Genomic DNA, 19,826 nt, shown 5'->3' with positions numbered 1-19,826 from the left:
TGGAAAAAATGTTATATACAACAATATGAAATAAATTAAATAGAAACTTAAATAATTACATGAAATGAACTGGGTGAAATGGAACTTGTGCGGAAATGATTACACCAGTAGTCTGGACATTAAATAATAACAAAACATGTTGTTTTCTTTCGTATGATTGCCACTTATATAACATATCACACACACAAAATATGTATTTATCAACCTGTCATGCATGACTCTTGGGGGCCCCCTGCTGATGCCCACTCAGTTCGCTTATTGCTTGAGTTGGCCCTGAGTTTGCTGGTCAAAATTAGCTGACAAGTGCCCTCTTGCAATCTCAAGTGCTCAAAACAAGCCACAAGAAATGGAGAAAATGAGTCGGGGCCTGCACCACCTCGGCTTACAGACAACCGTGAAACCTCAAAAACACAGAGGAGGAGGTGCAGAAAGATTTGAAACGAAAGCGTGGGTCTATGAATTCCTGCTTAAACTATAAGAGATTTGAGTTTCAGATACTGTTTATTTCCTGCATTCTGATGACTTTTTAAGAATGACATTAGCAAAATAATGAGTGCACCATTAGTTGTGTCTCATTCATTAATTTTTTCCCCCCTTCACTAGTCTGTGCTCGTCACTGCCGTATGTTTGTCAGCCTTTCCACGATGAATGGCTTCAGTGTGACCCCTGTGATTAACGGAAAATTAACACTGTATATTTGACTAAATGTACGCCTCTTTCCGATAAAACTTTCCATGAGAAACTGTTTGTTTGACTTTCTCACACTGATGACGATCAGGCGCTACAGCACAGCAGACTACCCGCTGTACAGTACCAGAAACATTTTTGATATCTAAAGAGGGAAAAAAGGGGTGAAAATGTGTCATAGATACGGAGAAATAAAGGAGGATTGTGACCCTGTGCGGAAATCAGAGGAGGGCAATGAAAATGGGGTGTCCTGGGTAAATCAATAGGGAGCGCAAATATGCTTACAGGCTGAGAATGACTAAGACTGGTTTTATGCTCCTACACTCCTTCTGTCATTTTTATAGTTCCATACAGAAAAGAGTAACAAGTTAATCTTCATACTGTGGCCCATTCTGAATTCATTACCTTACATTCAGGTGATGCCTTTGGAGGCCACAGATGTAAAGTCGTTGCGTTGATCATGTTAAATATAATTTCACACCTACAAAAAAATTTATGAAATCTGTTTTATTTTTCACTTCAAATGTTCAGATTCTAAAATGTTTGATATACGTATGAAACATTAAAAACTAGAACAAAAACAACAAAGGTCATTCATAACTGAATAATTTCATCCATGCAATTCAAGTGGGAAAAGGTTTCCTATAGGTGTCAGTACAATCCATCCATTGTTTTTAAAAGGGAGAAGGATTTGCGATGATGGTGAAGTTGTTGCATTTGCCGATTTTCCCACCCTCCTTGAAGGGACCTTGAGGTGACAGTGCACCTCATAGTGCCCTTATGGGAGTTTTAAAGAGGTTCATCATAGTTGTCATTGCAAAATGTGAAATGATTGTTCGTCGGGGGCCAAATTTTGCCTCGTTTGCCTCTCTGGACACTGCACCCCTGGGTCAAACTCGCCGCGCTTTAATGGTGAACACACCATCCAACAACCACCATTGCTGATACGAATCTGTCTGAGGTGACACAGGCTCAATTTTTTGAAGGCGACAGTGTTTTAAAGTTTAGTTCACTAAATTTAGTCTTGTTTGCTCGCTTCCCTTTTTACAGAGGGAGTGACAGGCAAAAAATGAAATCTACCATTACCTCAAGTGAACTTCTTTGGGTTTGTTGGAAACATTTGGGATAGTGTAAGTACAGACCCAAACAGACTCGGCCCGGACTCGTTCAGTCTCATGAATCCACAACAGTCAGATTAGATGCACAGAACGGGACCGAACCGCCGGCAAAATCCCGGTCTAGCTTGGTGGGGGGTGACGGTGGGCTCTGCAGTGATTGGCTCTGGTGCGCACGTGGCTACGGTGTGCAGTGATTGGCTCTGGTGTGCACGTGACTATGGTGGCTATGGTTAGCAATGCTAGCGGAATTCGTAAAGCATTTCTGAAATAATTTATTCACGGTATCATTGTAGTCCAAACAAATCTGACCTTGCACACCCTTGAACCAACCAACATCCATGTTGTAAGTCTCAGGTCAGTCTGATCCTGATCTGCAGAGATATTTGAGGCACACACACATACACAGACAGACAGACAGAGATTCCTTGCTTTTATAGAGAGATGATGCGTCTTAAGTGTGAAAACGTTGCATTCTGTAGATGAGAGCTGTTGTTCGTCTCGGTGTGAGAATCTAACACTTGGTCCCGTTTGTACGTTTGTACACGTAGACAGACTGTAGGCGAGCATCTCCCACTCTGACACTTCATTTCCTCTCACAGCACATCTTAGCCTTAGTCATGTTTCCCTTACAGACATAGCAGGTGGGCTTGTTCTTTAACTGAATAATTCACTAACTGTAGTTCTCTGGTGGTTTGTCTGTTTCTGTGTCCATTCAGGTTATTCGAGCCATTCACATCAGGTCTGAAAGAAGAAGGCAGCAGCAGCAGTGGCGAAGGTGACTGTGAAGCAGATCGCGTACCACACAGACAATTCCTCTAAATTCGCAAACAGAATTACTCTTACTTTTGCTTTTTCATTATATTTAAGGGACTTTTTCATTGATATATCTGTGTCATTTCCTCTGGTTTTTAAAAATCAGTCACTGCGCTGAACCAGTTTGTTGGTTGTTTTCTGAGCATTAAAGAGGTCAACTCAACCAGAAAACAGGAACAAACACAAGAAGAAGCTTGTATTTAAAAGGAAGGAAAACCACGTAGTGTGTATCACTATTGTTTGTAATAGCTGATTTGTGGTTTGTACTGTTTTAACTTCTGATATACAAACATTTACCAACAAGGTTTAAAATAAAAAAAAAATCTGCAAAAATCAACAATTTAAAATGATTTTAACGTTTGTGCTGTAGATAAATGCAAATGTATATATTGTCATGACAAAACTGGGCAACTTCTTGTGGTTTTCATCCCTCACACACAAGTGTTCAACGAAAATGACGCCATCCTGTCAACACCACAGAGAGCATAAACCTTGTTTCAACCAACCTTTATCTGATATATATTGTGGCTGTGTTGTCACTAAAATATCGACGCTCAGAACTAGTTTCAGACCTTTTGTTTGGCCTGAGGTCAGTGTGGTGGTCTGCATTGACTTCCTCTCTTCGAGGATGTAAAGAAATACAGACGCTTTTATTTGGCAGACAGCTGAAGCAACACCCGTCAGTTATCACAGAGGAGTGAACCAATCCACTACTGAGGTCTCTTAAAAAGAGTAATGTAGGCAATGTAATAAAAGGATCACTGGCTTTTTTGGAAAATATTGATTAGAGATCAAACAGGAGGTCTGGCTGAGAGCAGCTCAGCAGGTGCAGTGCAGAGAACAATGTGCACAGATCACCACCTGCTGGTACATCCTGAGAGAACACCACGGACAGAGAGTCCAGATCCACTCATCAAGATTTATCATCAAATGGAAATGTTTTGAAACAGGGTACCTTAAAAAGTGACTGACCATGGAGACGCCGGTGGAATAATTATAAGCTTTTACAGATATTTTTGAATGAATTGAACGTAGATGAACGTAGATTATATGTTGACAACTGAGCTAAAATAATCGATGAATGGACTTTAATCAGATTTTAATTTGAAATTCTTTATACCCTACATATTACATTTAAACGTTAGAGAAACTCATGAAAATCTGCATATTTACATTGATTTAACAGCCTTAATTTTCTCTGCTGCGTTTAAAGCTCTGAGAGGCCTGACCCCAGAAATATTGGCCAATCAGATTGCTTGGTGCTGGTTCTGATTAGAGCCCGACTGATGTATTGGTTGGCTGATATTGGCTTATCACATATACATCAGAATCGGCGTATATGTTGTCGGTATCAGCATATATGAGTAACAGGTCCCGTTTGCATGGTCACTATCTCTAAAGCGTTGATTCCTATTAGGGCTGGAAGGATGAAATGAGAATGCTACTTTATAAACCAACCAATAAGAAATCAACAAACAAATAATAAAGTTATATAGGGGTAAACGGCGTCATAAAATATTCAGTTAATCCATGGGCAAAGCCAATATGAAACTGTTTGCACACTAAAATTACCTCTGCACAGCAACCTCAGGTGACTTAAACCATGTAGGAAACACACATCACCCATCAGTCTATATATAAAAAATGTGGCCTACCAAATCAAGCAGCTGCTCCCTCAGGTGTGTCTCACTACAGGTAAGCTCCACACCCTGTTTTATAAACGCTTTATTACCATTAGCCTACTTGAGTGATTTGTAGTGATTTTCTTGTGTTTTGCCTATTTGCATGTGTTTTACTACAGTTTCAGTTTTGACCTCTCAGGGATACCGTAGAAGTCAAAGGTAAAAAAAAAAAAAAAAAAAAAAAAGAGAAGAAAAAAGAAAACTTTGGAGATTTTAAGATGCTTCAGTCGTCTTGTCTCTGGTGAGAGGTCAGCTGTTGGGAAACCTGAGAGACGGACGCCGGCCCTCATCACCCTGCGAGGAGTTAAACTGTGTCAGAAGCTGTAGTTAATCTTCTCCCTGAGAGGCCAGAGGTTTCAAAGTGCATACTGACCAGTTCCTCTCAGCCAGTCTGGAGCCCGTTTCTTACTAAACGGAGCAAAACCTCGAGCCTGGAGATGAAAATATCTGTGGTGTCCAAGAAGCTGTTGTCCGTCTACAAACAGCTGGTCCTCCTGCTGGTTCCTCTGCTGCTCCTACCTTTGCTGTTTACGCTGCCAGAGAAGGTGAGTGATTCGCCCTGTATGACTTCACGTGTGCTTTTTCCATGAATAATGATCTGTATCTGTGAAAAGGGCACAGGCAAGAGTGTGAAATCAGACAATTCTCACTTTGATCAATAATGAAAGAAATAGTTTTAACTCATTTTAATCAACATTATTTCCAATCTCACAGCAAGAGTGACCAAACAAATACAACTGAACATGTAATTGATTTGTTGATCAGCAATCAGTAAATTGAGTTGTCGTTTGTGTGCAAATGGAGAGAAAATGAGGACTGAATTTGCTTTTTGTCTTCATGTATCAATGTAATCTGAATTGAGTTTTGGACTTTGGTTGGCCAAAAAATTAACTTTAGAAGTTAGTTTGGGATCTAATGATCGTTGATGGGTATACTTCATAAGCTAAATTATGTTTTAACTGATCTGAAAAAAATATTTTTGAAAGTATTTCCATTATCTGCTACCTTATGCTTCCATTCCACTACATCTTGGAGGTCAATCCATACTTTATTACTTCACTACTTCACATATATTTTTAACTCTTTAGTTACTAGTTACTTTGCAGATTACAATCTGTATCAGAGCCTATATATATATATATATATATATATATATATATATATATATATATATATATATATATATTACACGGCTCTTCTTAATGCTGTAGAATGCCCCATTCACTTGCCTTCCCAACGTTCGGCGGTAAATTATTTTCGTGTAACAGACCGCTGCTAAGTATATTTGACAGTTGTCAAGGAAAGTGGCCTTTTTGCCTCCGATTCACGTATTTTGTAGCACTCCGCGCTCTAAAATCTTTGCTCCGCAAGTAGTCCGGTCACTTTTCACCCCAGCGTCTTCGGTCGCTAAGCAACGTCAGCTGATCTGTGGTCTACTTCATATCGGTAAAAACTACTCCTAGGACACTAGTATGGATGAGTTTCACATTAACTTTAATATTCTAGGAATAAGGTCAAGAAAATAAAAAGAGAGGAAAGCAGCGAAGAGAGAGAAGCGAAACGGCGTCGGTTTGGCGAACTATATTTCTCTGCTGAAAAACACTCTGAACGGTACCTGAACGGTTATTTGGTGTTGGCAAGTAACCGTGTAATAAGCGGGATAATGTATAGAACGGCCGTTATAACCATAGACATATATACATAGACGCCTCATTGAGCGCTGGACCGTACGTCGACGTCGCCGCCATATTGGAGGAGGCAGATCCGCCCCGTGAACTAATACGAGTCAATGGAGTGAACTTTATAAAGCTCCTTCTACAAAGTGCTATAAGTTAATGTGTCTCATTTACACATTCACACACATACGGATATATTCAGGAAACAGAGAGGAACCAAAAACAACGTCTGTAACGTTCTCTGAGGATTATAAATGTTAGCTAATCCTCATATGTTCAGTATACAGGTCGGCACCAAACCATTTTATAATGTTTTTATGAGTGTTTACAGCTGCTAATGTATGTAACGCTGTTACTGTGATGATACATGACAGTTAAATATTCAATCTGTCCATAATAACCACATCCTGACATGCAAATGAGACATCTGTCCGCCATACTGTCAACTTGGTTAATCTAATTTAACTTTATATGGACAACTGACTGCATAATATACGAATCAGAATCAGAAATACTTTATTGATCCCCGATGGGAAATTCAAGCGTTACAGCTGCTCCCATTCAAAGTCAAGAATATGCAGAAAATACTACTACTATGATTTCACTAATAATAATGTTGAAAACTATATATGGTGCATATTTATAATAGTAGCCTGCTGATACTTCACTTTTTTTTTTACCATGAAATGTTATTTTATACCATATTTGTCATGGTGTGTATCTCTTCACTGCTGTTGCAGTTTCTCATCTTGATTTGCAGACTTTATTTTTGTCGCCATGATATTATTAGTCAAAAATCACTGCATTTATAAAATGACGGTGTTTTTGATTCACACAGATGCCACATTTGCATGTCAGGATGTGGTTATTGTGGACAGATTAAATATTTAACTGTCACGTATCATCACAGTAACAGCGTAACATACATTAGCAGCTGTAAACACTCATAAAAACATTATAAAATGGTTTGGTGCCGACCTGTATACTGAACATATGAGGATTAGCTAACATTTATAATCCTCAGAGAACGTTACAGACGTTGTTTTTGGTTCCTCTCTGTTTCCTGAATATATCCGTATGTGTGTGAATGTGTAAATGAGACACATTAACTTATAGCACTTTGTAGAAGGAGCTTTATAAAGTTCACTCCATTGACTCGTAGTAGTTCACGGGGCGGATCTGCCTCCTCCAATATGGCGGCGACGTTGACGTATCGCAGCAGCGGGCCAACCCGCTCAATGAGGCGTCTATGTATATATGTCTATGGTTATAACAATCAAACAAAGAATTGCCATCAGGCCTGTCACAAAATCTGATTTTCACCGGACGATTATCGTTTCCAAAATAATTCACGATTAACTATATTATCGTGACCATTGCAAACTTTGTTTATTGTGTTTTTTGTCTTTTTTTGTCGGATGAATAACATTGTTTTAGGAGTGTAGGGCGGTCGAGAGAGAGTCAATGTAATCATAAATCTGTCGTTTGGACATAAATTTGCACAGCAGTAGTAAATCAATGCAGCCACACACTATCTGGCTAACAGTAAACTGTTACTGCAGCTTTTTCTTCTTTTATGTTATATGGTAGTTACCAGTCGGTGTTACTATAAGGTGCATTACCACAGAACGAGAACAGAAAGAACCAGTAACTATTTAAGTTACATTATATTACTATAATATAGTAACACAACATCAATATTTCATTTTCATAATACAGCGACACCCTTTATCATGATTTAATTGCTATTGGAGTATTTGATCTGATCATTTGTCGACCCACAGTATGTACGCACCTGTCAATATATCTACTTTTATTTGTACTTTTGATACTTAAGTACACTTAACACTGGAGACTCAATTGCAATCAGTATGAGGGACTTGTAATACTTTATCACGATATCTTTACTTACCTTATGACCGTTGTTGGTACTCTTTACAACACTGTTGGCAGATTAATCGTCAGTGTAACCAGTCTAAATCTAAAGATTAGTTGTGTTATATAAAATCAAATTTCATGTTTATGTTAAGCCAGCTGATGTTCCCAAAAACATACCGTGTAATCGATCACCTACTGTGAAACACAACTGTAGTAAAAGGATGAGTTTAAAGAAAAACCCTCATGTTGATAGAAATCTTTTGTGAACTACAAAACTTCGCGCTGAATGTCCATCAGCATGAGGATGACCACATAATGACTGAATTTGTATTCTTGGCTGAATTTATCGTTTAATTTGCTCCCCTTTTTTTTTCCTGTCACATCTTTTTACTTGTTTCCAAGTTGTCTGACTTTTAATAACCTCATGTTGCTTATCTTTTAGGAGGGAAAATGTCTTTATGTGGTGTTGCTGATGGCTATGTTTTGGTGCACAGAGGCCCTTCCTCTGGCCGTCACTGCGATGCTTCCGGTCTGCCTCTTCCCAACACTTGGAATTCTTCCGTCCAAGAAATTATGCCCTCAGTACTTCCTCGAAACCAATTTTCTCTTCCTCAGCGGTCTTTTGATGGCCTCGTCCATCGAGGAGTGGGGCCTGCATCGCAGAATTGCCCTGAAGGTCCTCACCATTGTCGGAGTAAAACCTGCATGGTGAGACAACTTTACAGAAAAATGTTGTTCTTGTTTTAAACAATGTGAAGCCAAACCCTGATGTGTCTTAATAATCATGTGCAAAAACTATTAAAACTCACATATTTATATCTTTTTATAACGATGTATTTAGGGACCTCCAGTTTATTTTGGTTCAGTCTCACATTCAACGTCTTTCTCAGGCAAATACTGACTAAGAGCACCCAATGTGTATTAATCCACAGCTGAAAATAGTCCCAAACATTGCATTCAGGTGTGCGTCAAAAACTCTGAAATCTAGTCCGCTTTGTATGTCGAAAGGGACGTAATGGTGCATTCATGTGCCCCTCATAAACTCAGAAATCTCTACTCACTTCATTGGCCATGAAGGTTGATTAAAATAGGAAAATTCAGATTTTTTAAATACTTTTCCTTTTAAGAAATAACTACACTTAAGTATGACTTTGGGTTTTTTGTGTAGAGAGAGCGCTGAAGACAGAGTAGGAATGGAAAGTTGTAAAGTGCTGAGAAACAGTGAGGGTGCTCCTTATTCCAAGAACACCTGCAAAGTCAGCAGCCATGCTTACGGTTGATGTTACTAATTAAGATTGTGGATTTAATTATTTTCCTAGGCTCATACTGGGAATGATGTTGACCTCGTCCTTCCTGTCCATGTGGCTCAGCAACACAGCCACGACAGCCATGATGCTGCCTATTGCTAACGCCATCCTGGAGAGTCTCTTCGGAGACCTGGAGACCCTGAAACAGAAGTGCAAGTCCCCGGACGATCCTGAGGGTGATATAATAAATGGTAGGTCGTGTGTAATTACAGTGTAACTACTTTAAGCATCTGCCGTTTCATGTTTATTTCAACAGGAGATGAAATTAGCACCAATCTACACGACCCTCATTGCGATTGAACGTTGTACATGTTTCAGCTTATTGTTTTAGTTTTACTGCAACTTTAAAGTTCTTTTCAGCATTTTTTTAAAACTCTAGGCAGCACCTGTCCAGCACCACACAGACGGACAAAGTTAACGACTTGCTGGTGAACATAGTGGAGCGTTTAGCTGTGAAAGAACCAGAGTCCATATTAGACTTCCATTGATTGACTTCCTGATCGTTAACCAAAACCTGACCAAGTCGTTCTGATGCCTTTACTTAATTAACTAAGCAGGTTTTATTTTATTTCACTAGCTGCATTTTATTGTTGCTAAATGGACCATGGAATGAGAATGTGTTCTCTGCAGGGCAAAACGTGACACTGACACAGGGAACGATGGGTGTGTTACACAGTTTGGTGCCTCGCCTTGATGCCACATATTATATTGATTTAACCTGTTCTTCATGTGCTTGTAATTTCTAACCTAAGTTGTGAACTTTGCCCAATTTTTCCTCCAATACAAAGTTAGTCAATATTCAAGTAGTGAGTGATTAATGTCGGACTGCATGTGGCGGACATAAAGTCCTGTCCAGAGCAACACAGAAGTGCTGATCAGACTTGTTTTCACATGTAAACATCAACTCTTCAATTCACTCTCTTTCAGGTCAGTCTGTAAAGCTGCATTCACTGCCCTCGGTGCCCTCGGAGAAACGGATGCTGGCGATAGACGGGTAAGAAAAACACTGAGATCACAATCCTCTATATCCTTCACACCTCAAATAGTGACTGTGTGATGAGGTTTAAAGGATGTTCGACTTCTGATTGTTCGCTCAGTGTGACGAGAAGATCAACACCAGTCTCATGTTTGTACAATAAATACAGCTAAAGCCAGGAGGCCGTTAGCTCAGCCCGGGAACAGCTGAAAGCAGCTTGGCTCTGTCTGAAGGTAACACAATCTAGGAAGTTATAGCAAACAACCTCCCATTGAACTGAAACTTCTAATTACTAAACTTATATTTAGATTTTACTTGGCCGTCGGCTGTAGTCTTTGTGGTGTGTTCAAGCGCAGCTCGTTGGCTTGTTTGTTGAGGTTACGTGAAGCGACGCAACAGTTGGCTTTCGCCGCAGGTAGCTCTCGATGTTGGTTTGGTGTGTCTGGGCCAGGACGCGTGCCGAGTTCATGTATCTGCCATTCATTTGAAGGAATTATGTTTCTTAAAACCTCAACAGGACGGATAAGATGGAGCAAAGTGACATGATGACATCTGAGGAGATCCAGTTGGAGTCCCAGTATCAGCTGAAGGTGTGGAAAGGATTCCTGATCTGTATCCCGTATGCAGCCAGCATCGGAGGCACCGCCACGCTGACAGGCACCGCGCCCAACCTCATCCTGATTGGACAGCTGAAGAGGTAACTATTTATTTGTGCGGTGACAACTTTGCATTATTAAATCAAACAAGTAGATAACAATGTCTTTGCTTCACAGCCACTTTCCAGACTGTGACCTGATCAATTTTGGGTCTTGGTTTGCGTTCGCTTTCCCGCTCATGCTCATCTTCCTGTTCTTTGGATGGATTTGGATCTCATATCTCTACGGGGGATTGAATACACGGTAATATAGTGACAGATTAAGATTTTGAAAATTATATTTGTACTGATATCTTTAACATTTCTAGCTGCATCACCCTGCAAAGACAATAAAGGTCAAAAGTAATATTCTGGAGTAATATTCTTCTCCCATTTCCTCTTCTAAAACTATATCTTTATTTCATGCAGATTGTGCTTCAAGAAAAGCGACCACAGAGCTGAGGCAGAAGCCAGAGCGAGGGCTCTAATAGAGGACGATTACAGAAAACTTGGCCCCTTAAAGTAAGGACTCTGCAAATCTCATGCAGCGCAGGGTGAATGAGTCACAGAACTTACTGACTTCTACTTTCCGTGCTCAATTTCAGTTTTGCCGAGGGAGCGATCTCTTTCTTTTTTGCGCTCTTTGCCATTCTCCTGTTCACACGCGATCCCAAATTTTTCTCTGGCTGGTCTGTGTTTTTTAAAAAAGGGTAAGAAAGGGCACACTTGGTGAAAACATGAAGTAGTTAGAACACCGCTTCCTGTCAAAGATTCCAAATATTGAGACGCCCGTCTATTACCTATCTCTGTTAATCATTTTCCCCCTGCTGTCGTTCTGCAGGTACGTCTCAGACGCTGTCACTGGTGTGATCATTGTGTCCATATTGTTCTTCTTCCCCTCGCAGAAACCTTCTCTGAGCTGGTGGTTTGACCCTAAAGGTCAGTGAGCTAACACTACTACTTAATCTACAAGTGATAAGACTCAGATTGGTATCTAATCTAATCTATTATTTGAGTGGCGGTTATAATATTATTTAACTCAGAATAAACATGTTTTTTGATTAGATCTGTGTCAACAAAGCACTGTAACAAAGAGCAAAGTGAGATTATCATCTGTCAGAGAGCTATAAAGTGGACGTTTGCAGCTTGTGAGGGTCCATCAGGACAGAAGTCAGCAGTTAATGAAAGATTCAAAGACATTTAGTCCGTCTCTTTCACACAGCTATTGCAGAAAGCTGCAAATATGATGAGGAATGTTAATAATGTAGATTAGAGAGTCTGAGAAAATTTCCTGTCTAGAGCTGAAACTACAGTTTCTCTGTTTCTGTGATTAGAATAATCTCCCAAGACTATGTTGTCACACTTTGGACTTTTTGTATTGTGTGTGTGTGTGTGTGTGTGTGTGTGTGTGCGTATGTGCATGAATGTGTGAGCATGCGCACAAGCTGTACGCACGTGTTTTGTGTGTGTTTTGGAGACACGTGCGTGTGTGTGATTGTGTATGTTATGTTCAGCTGGTCAAATAAACCACGGCACGCAAGCCAAAAGAATTTGTGGGGTTCAACCGTCCCTCTCATTGTAGGTCAGATTTTTAGTAGAGGAGAAAATACAACACTTTATCCTACTAAAACATTAAAATCGGCACCAGAGGAAGTACAAATATGGAGAGACAAAATCATTAATGTTTAAACCAGAGGTAGAAAACTACACATATTCTTAACTCTCTTCTTTGCAGATACGAGACACTGACGGACCTTTTCTCCCCGTTTGAGTTTTCCTCTCCATCTGTTTCCGTCTGTTATGTAGTTTCGTCTCGCTCTGTCTGCCGTGCGATGATCTGCATTAACAGGCTGAAATCTGTCTTGTGATGTTGAGAAAGCGGTGCGCAAAGACGCAAAATTAAGATAATCAGTAATTCTCATCTATTGCGTTAAAACTAGAGTAATTTGAAAGTGTGAGGAGTTGAAAGTGCATATATTTGTGTTCAAATGTAGGGAGGAAAGGAAAATAACATTTCACAGCTTTATATTAAATCATATTTTATCACATTTATATCAAAATATTAAATAGAAGGTCTTTATCGTGTGTTTTTCTCCATGTTTTTCCTCAGCTTCAAACACCCCTTATGTTCCTCTCCTATCATGGAAGAAAGCTCAGGAATCTGTTCCCTGGAATATCATCCTGCTGCTCGGAGGCGGCTTTGCTATGGCTAAAGCTTGTGAGGTAAACACGTTGGTACATACCGTGCAGCGTAATCACAGTTAAACTTACATAATCGTACCTTCTTATGTTCTCTCATGCCTTTCTAAGCATTAGTGGGAAATACACGTATTTACTTCCTTGTTGAAGGTCAGATGAGGAGATCAATACCTCTCTCATGTTTGCATGATGAATTTGAAGCTACAGTCAGCAGATTATTAGCTTAGCTTAGCATAAATAGTGGAAACAAGGGGAAACAGCTAGCCTGGCTCTTTCCATATGTAACAAAATCTATTACCATATTACATTTTATTTGTTTATACTGCACAAAAACAGAAAGAACAACAAAAAGTTGTGGTTTTATGAAGAGTTATGTGCTGGACTATTTCTTGGCGGGGTGCAGTGACTTCATGGAGAGTCCCCTGGTTTCCTGGTGACCAGACGGCAAACAATAATAACCTCCATAACCTCTAAATATTACAATTTGTTATTTAAAAAAGTAGTATATAGTATAGTAGTTAATAAAATACATTATACACATACACTATAATGTATTTTATTAATCTTCACATTTTACGCTGGGCAAGATGAGAAAGCGTCACAAAAAGTCGAAATATTCCTTTAAGATTTTGTTTGTTTGCTCAAGTTTCCTTCCAGCTGAACGCGAGACTCGTGACTCTAAACTGTTAAAAGTTGACGTGTCATAAATTGTCATGGTTTACTGTGTCGTAAATGCAAATCTCCTCTCTCCTGTTGGCTCTGAGCTGCTCTGCTCCATTTGGTCCTTTTGCTTTACTTTGCTTTATTATGTTGTAATTCGATCTCTGACCCCTTGACCCCGATCTTGTGGCATTTGGCAGGAGTCTGGGCTCGCCTCCTGGATCGGAGGCCACCTCCAGCCTTTGGCCGAGGTCCCTCCTGCTGCAGCTGTGATGTTGATCACTGCTTTCCTGGCTGGTTTCACTGAGTTCGCCAGCAACACTGCCACAATTATCATCTTTTTACCCGTCATTGCTGAACTGGTAAGACTGGTGATCAGTTTTAAAGATTCAGAGGCTGTGCACATTTATTAAACAAACATCACTGGAACAGACCATTATTAACACAAAGATAGTCATATCTTCATGTATGACATATGCTGAATTCACTAGAAGGCCCAAATAGTTCTGATTTTGTTGTTGACATTGTATTACAAGGTTTATACAGTTGCTCCTCACGCAACAACTCACAATATTAAGCATTTTTTCAAGGGAGTCTGGTGACTTTCTCTGCAGGTGTCAAAGAAGTTGTGTTTGTTAGTTACTGTGTACTGTTTTTGTGAAATTGGATATTTCTGCTTTCCTCAGAGTCGCAGATAACAACAGTGAACCTTCCTTTTCCCGGGTGACTGCGTGTCTTGTAGCAGACACAATTGTACAGTGATAGTGAGGTTTATAGGAAACCATTGTAAGCGCTGATGGTTTCATTACTCTACATCCATTACATTGGGTAATCAACATTTGGTTCATAATGATCCGTGGAAGCAGACAACTTGCCATTTTCAAACTAAGACATTAAGAAAACATTAGACTCTGGCAGCAGCAGTCTGGACAAGCTGCAGCTGTCTGATTGATTATTTACTTAGACCTGTGATGACACCACTACAATTGTCTTCCCTGCTGAAAACAAATGCATGAACACGTTTTTCTGTATCTTGTTTGGACAGAAATCCTTAGTTCTTGTTATGTACTCAAGGTTGTTTACGAGCTGATTTTGTAATTGTCCTTATGTGGCTGTAAGGTCACAAATTCATGTCCGAGTCTACAACCACACCAAGATTTATGGCTTGTTTTTGTATCTTTCTTGTTTGGGTGCAAAATTATTTCCTTTTTTTAGTGTTAAGTTTTAGTAAATGTTGGCATTTCCACTCATTGATGTGTTTGACGCACTTATTCTGCAGATGTAATGTAGAGTTGCGTGTCATCCGCATATGTGTGGTAGGAAATATGATATTCCTTACGTTGCACTTAAGGTTTAATTCAGCCGTGATAGGCAGGTTGACATACTGGGAGACTCAGTTTCACTCATTAACCGGACAGGTACCAGGTTTTGCTGCTGACCTCGTCCTCTCTGTTCCGTTCTCAAAGGATTAGGAGGCTTGTTAAACTCTTGCAATAGATGCCTTAATGTCTGTAGCCTGTTGGACATTAACTGCTGTTGTCAGTAATCATTATCAGGGCCTGTTGTACTTTGTAATGGTGCCCATACTGCACGAATAGGAGTATAGTGTCAAGGATGTATATGAGGTTTAGTGTCTTGTCTTGTCTCATATTTATTAAAAACTCAATGAACCGAAAATGAATGAATATCTCAACAGCTACTGAATGAATTGCCATTAAATGTTGAACAGACATTCATGGTCCCCAGAGGATGAAATAGGAAAGACCTAAAGGAGACAAAGTATGCTCATTTTTAGTTTCATCATTTTATTTTGGGTTATTAAAGGTATGTGCCTTGTAAAACACCTGCTACAGTGTCAATATTAAATGAGTTATAACAGAATAAATAAATGCAAGAAATTGCACAGTATTAGCAGGAAATTGTTCAAATTTCCGCAAAACTAATGACAGTCCCGTCAGCTTCAGCTATAGTTTTAGTATCCTAACACACTAATCTGAATAATACACCAGCTTAATGTCTAGATTTTGCGCTGTCATTCTGATCATTTCAGCATGCTGTTGGAAGGGTTATGCTAAAAATGTTGAATAACGTTGAAGACTCATGACTTAAAGTGAAACTCTCGCCAAAAAGCAACCGAGACTTTATTTGTGATTGAATATGAGTCAAACCTTCGTGTAAATGCATAATTACGACGAAGAGAGATTTTGATGCTAGCATAAGAGTGCCCACTCCACTGAAAATTAACTTGCCCGAAAACGAAACTACGGTAAATCTTAAAAGTGCCTCTTTCGTCGTAATTATGCATTTACACAAAGGTTTGACTCATATTCAATCACAAATAAATCCTTGGTTGCTTTTTGGTGAGAGTTTCACTTTAAGTCATTCCCTGCCTCTGATGGTACTCTAAAGTTCACAGTTGTGTCCTTGAGTCAAATGTTTCATCAACTATCAGTTGGATTCCCAAGAAGATATGCGCAGACATTCATGTTCGCCTCAGGATGAATTGTTGTACCTTGTAGTTTTGACCATCAGGTAAAGAATTGTAGTTTATCTGATTTAAATTATAACGAAACATCTGCAAAGCCCTGACATTCACATCCGTCTCGGCTATACTTAACACACTAACTAGAAAGTTAAATATTGCACCCGCTTAACGTCAAAATTTTAGCATTGTCACTGTGAACACGTTGGCTCAAAGGACTGTTTTGGCTGAGAAAACACAGACCCGTTAGCATGACTGTAGTGTCTTAGCTTATGCAGCATATTTGATGTAAATAAGTAATATGGCTGGCAACACAATACAGTTTCATCACAGCTGTATCATATCGAACTGAAGATTATAGCCCAGCATATTTGATATTTTAGTTAAATAATATGTTTAGTGGGTTTAAATGTGTATTCGTGTGAAATATGTCTGCAGTAGTGGTGGAAAACTGTGGAATACAGCTGTCCAGCACAGGGAAACTATTTACTTTCCCATCCTGTAAATGTGCTGCTCTTTGTTTTGTCTTTGTCTCTGCAGGCTATTCGCGTGTCAATAAACCCTCTGTACTTCATGATTCCTGCAACAGTAGGATGTTCATACGCCTTCATGCTGCCGGTGTCCACTCCACCAAACTCAATCGCCTTTGCGTCAGGACATCTCATGGTCAAAGACATGGTAGGATGCTAACATCAGCACTCACACTAAAACACGTCTTAAACCCTTTTCGTCACCTCTCCTCACGTTTTCTGCCTTGTTTTCTCAGGTGAAAACCGGCTTTGTCATGAACATCCTGGGCGTCCTCTCCGTCGCTCTGGCCATGAACACGTGGGGCGTTGCAATGTTTGACTTGCACTCGTATCCAGAATGGGCTCGACCCATCAACAAGACTGCGCTCCTTACTGGCGTGCACTTCTCATCCGTCCAGTCAGTGAATGCTACGCTCTGATCACTTATTCTCAGCATGAGCATGGAGGAGAGATCAGAAGATTGTAAATAGATTCAACACTAAACAGGGACAAGAGTCTGCCTTCAGACATCTGTGTCACTACAATGTCGGGACGCTCTGGGAGCTTCATCTGTTACCTATTATGATGAATTTAATTAGACTCGGGTGTCTTCGTAGGCTCTCAAGAGTCAAGATGTCGTGCTGTGAAGTGTTAACTCAAAGTTTTTAAGGGTAACCCCACCAGTTTTCCACATTAAAGTGTGTTCGCAGGTCTTGGAGAGAACCACTGCATTGTAAAAAAGCAGTATAAAGCCTTTTGTGGCTCAAGAGGAAGCTGCATTTAATCTAATAAAAGGCCTCCAGTGATGTGACTGTTTATTTTAGATTTATTCTTAATCATCAGATGAAAATGCTTATTAGTTTCAGTCAGATTTGAGTCAGTTTTATCCTTCATAGTTGGAGTCTAGTTTTTAGAACAGGGATGTATTTGTTTATATTTTGACGGACAGACTCGATGCACAATTCAGGGGGAAAAGTAATTAATTTTTTTAATTGTCCAACAGTCCACCACTAATAATTTAGTCCCGCCTCATCGACAAAAACAAAACATACATTTTGTCTTAGTTTATGATACAATGATCTTCGTCATTTCTCGTCTTGATCATGAAAAATAAGGTAATTACCATTTTTCATAACTCATAGTTTAGACAAATCGATACATCAGAACCAGAGATGTCGCCTTCTTTATTCTGCACATTTTTCTTCCTTTTCAACTTGGTGCCTACATTACCCACAATGCAACTTGTGTTAGACTTAGATTACATGCAGCTTCCTCTGGAGCCACGAAAAGACTTTATACTACTTTTTTCACATACGCAGTCGTACATGACTCCCAAAGTCCCTTTAGACACAGTTTGATATGGAGAATTTGTGGAGTTTAACTTTTAAGGAAAAAAAACAAACTCTGCCTTCTTAAACTGATTGGACAGGAGAGACATTTAACCTCAATGGTTTTGGTTTTTTTTTCAAATGTTTTTTTAAAATAATAAACTTCTGAAGAGTTCTGTTTGTACTAATGCTACTAGTCTGACCTCTGCTGGAAGAACAAGCAGGACCTCTGTGAATAATTCATTTAAAATATATATTTTGGTTTAAAATCACTAAGAGATCATGTTACTTGTATAGAATGGTGACGGTTTAGAAGCCATAGCACATAAATAAATATGAAATCTTTTTCTACAAATCCTCGCTGATGAATGTGTACATTTTGTGACGACATGATTTGAGTTCACATAACTGCTGTTACAAAATAAATTGAATTTGTATCATGTCATATAGTTGCACGTGGTCTCTGTATTTCCTGCTTTGTGCATGATTGCACACAGCAGGTGTCATTTTAAGAGAAAAAACCTTGTTGTAAGAATATTTGCAACTGCTCAGCTGTGTTTTATTTCAAGAAATCAGCAACAAAATGTAAAAGAAAAAATCTAATCCTCAGGTTTTGATAAGCTGTTTCTGTGCTGCTGCAGATTTCGCACATATTTAACACATATTGGCCTCTGCACACAGAAACAGAGCGAGAGAAGGCACACAGTTGTAAATTCCTAACAATGTTTGTTTGGCGTAGTAAACTGTCTGAAGTCAAGAGGCCCGACAACAATGGTTAACTTGTGCGAGGCTGCGGTGGTTACTGAGTGTCAGCGGGGTCACTGCAAAAGGTCCTGTGGTGTTTAAATGCAAAACTATAAAATACTCAACCAAAAGATCCGCAGACCAGGACAGGACGTACCGAGATGTCTGCTCAAAACAAACTTGCATCTCGGCCGAGGCTGATTTGAATCTTTGCTCTTTTATGGAGCCAAAGACAGATTAGAAACATTTCAGTATTCAGTTGTTACTTAGAATAAATGTGATTACTGTTTTTGTATCGATCATAACTGGAACTGTATTTTTACATTAAATCCCATTTCTCTCAAGTGACGGGTTCGTCTATTTCACATGCTAAAACCTTTGTGTGTGCGTGTGTGTAGTGGAGAGAGTGAAGAATATATATATTGTGTCCTGTCAGGCTGTAACAACGTTCTTCGGCCCTCACTAAGTTTACAGCTGTACAGCAGTAGAGCGCTGCACGGATGTCTTTTTTTTTTGTTGTCTTACCCAAAAGTTACCATCGCTCGGGTTCCGTCAATAAGCTGAACACCACTTTTGTGATTTTTAAAGCCTGAATCAATCGACAGCAGTGAAAAGCTAATGTTGGGCTCATAACAAACATAAACACAGACGCTTGACTTTAACATCACCACTACGGTTCCTACTGCACTCTACATACATCAAATGTGTCTACTAGCTGGAAAGTGAGAGTTGAAATAGTTTGTATGACGAGTCTCTGTGTTCGGCGTACTGACGTCAGATGTTTAATGTCCCCGGCGATATCTCGAGCTTCATTTGGACACTTGTAAGACTTTTTTGAGACACGTAAACGCTTTAAAGTTCACAAGTGAAATATTAACTGACATATTTTATGTCATAGAACAAAAAATGAATTGCTTGTTTTAAACATACCACCATAATTTCAGGCATCTAACTGAAAACCCACCCAAAAAACCCACTGACTTCAAGATGAGGGAACCGCAAGTGCAAAAGTCTGACAAATTTTCAAACTGTAGGACTCGTTCCTGTGACACTCTACTGTCTAACAGTTATTCAACCCTTACTTTATCAGGTTGCATTAGCAACAGCTCCGACAGTAGCTTCTTTAGCAGTAA

General features: G+C 39.5%; 1 protein-coding gene across 3 annotated transcripts; it reads left to right on the top strand.

Moving 5' to 3' along the window:
- The first annotated feature begins 4,499 nt into the window (after positions 1-4,499).
- slc13a3 (solute carrier family 13 member 3) lies at positions 4,500-19,037 on the top strand. 3 transcript variants are annotated; one of them, XM_030424392.1, is made up of 13 exons: positions 4,500-4,845; positions 8,297-8,562; positions 9,174-9,352; positions 10,089-10,155; positions 10,655-10,834; positions 10,911-11,036; positions 11,201-11,293; positions 11,377-11,481; positions 11,613-11,710; positions 12,882-12,994; positions 13,831-13,992; positions 16,653-16,790; positions 16,879-19,037. In XM_030424392.1, exons 1-13 carry the CDS (start codon positions 4,738-4,740, stop codon positions 17,059-17,061), a joined length of 1,818 nt encoding a protein of 605 aa, XP_030280252.1. In that variant the 5' UTR covers positions 4,500-4,737; the 3' UTR covers positions 17,062-19,037. The 3 variants fall into 3 exon arrangements, with proteins under 3 accessions (XP_030280252.1, XP_030280254.1, XP_030280253.1); XM_030424394.1 differs by having other exon boundaries at positions 4,501-4,845; positions 8,349-8,562; positions 16,879-17,356; XM_030424393.1 differs by lacking the exon at positions 4,500-4,845 and adding an exon at positions 5,699-5,746 and having other exon boundaries at positions 16,879-17,356.
- Positions 19,038-19,826: the final 789 nt, after the last annotated feature.

Source organism: Sparus aurata, chromosome 7 (assembly GCF_900880675.1).
Source record: "Sparus aurata chromosome 7, fSpaAur1.1, whole genome shotgun sequence".
Lineage (NCBI taxonomy): Eukaryota > Metazoa > Chordata > Actinopteri > Spariformes > Sparidae > Sparus > Sparus aurata.
The sequence above is the reverse complement of the archived record's forward strand: the minus strand, read 5'-3'. Positions and strand labels throughout refer to the sequence as shown.

Excerpts from the sequence above, each read along its gene's own strand:
- slc13a3 (XM_030424392.1), top strand. The coding sequence starts at position 4,738 with ATGAAAATATCTGTGGTGTCCAAGAAGCTGTTGTCCGTCTACAAACAG. Across the intron at positions 9,353-10,088 it reads TGAGGGTGATATAATAAATG|GTCAGTCTGTAAAGCTGCAT; the intron begins GTAGGTCGTGTG and ends ACTCTCTTTCAG. Across the intron at positions 11,037-11,200 it reads TACGGGGGATTGAATACACG|ATTGTGCTTCAAGAAAAGCG; the intron begins GTAATATAGTGA and ends TATTTCATGCAG.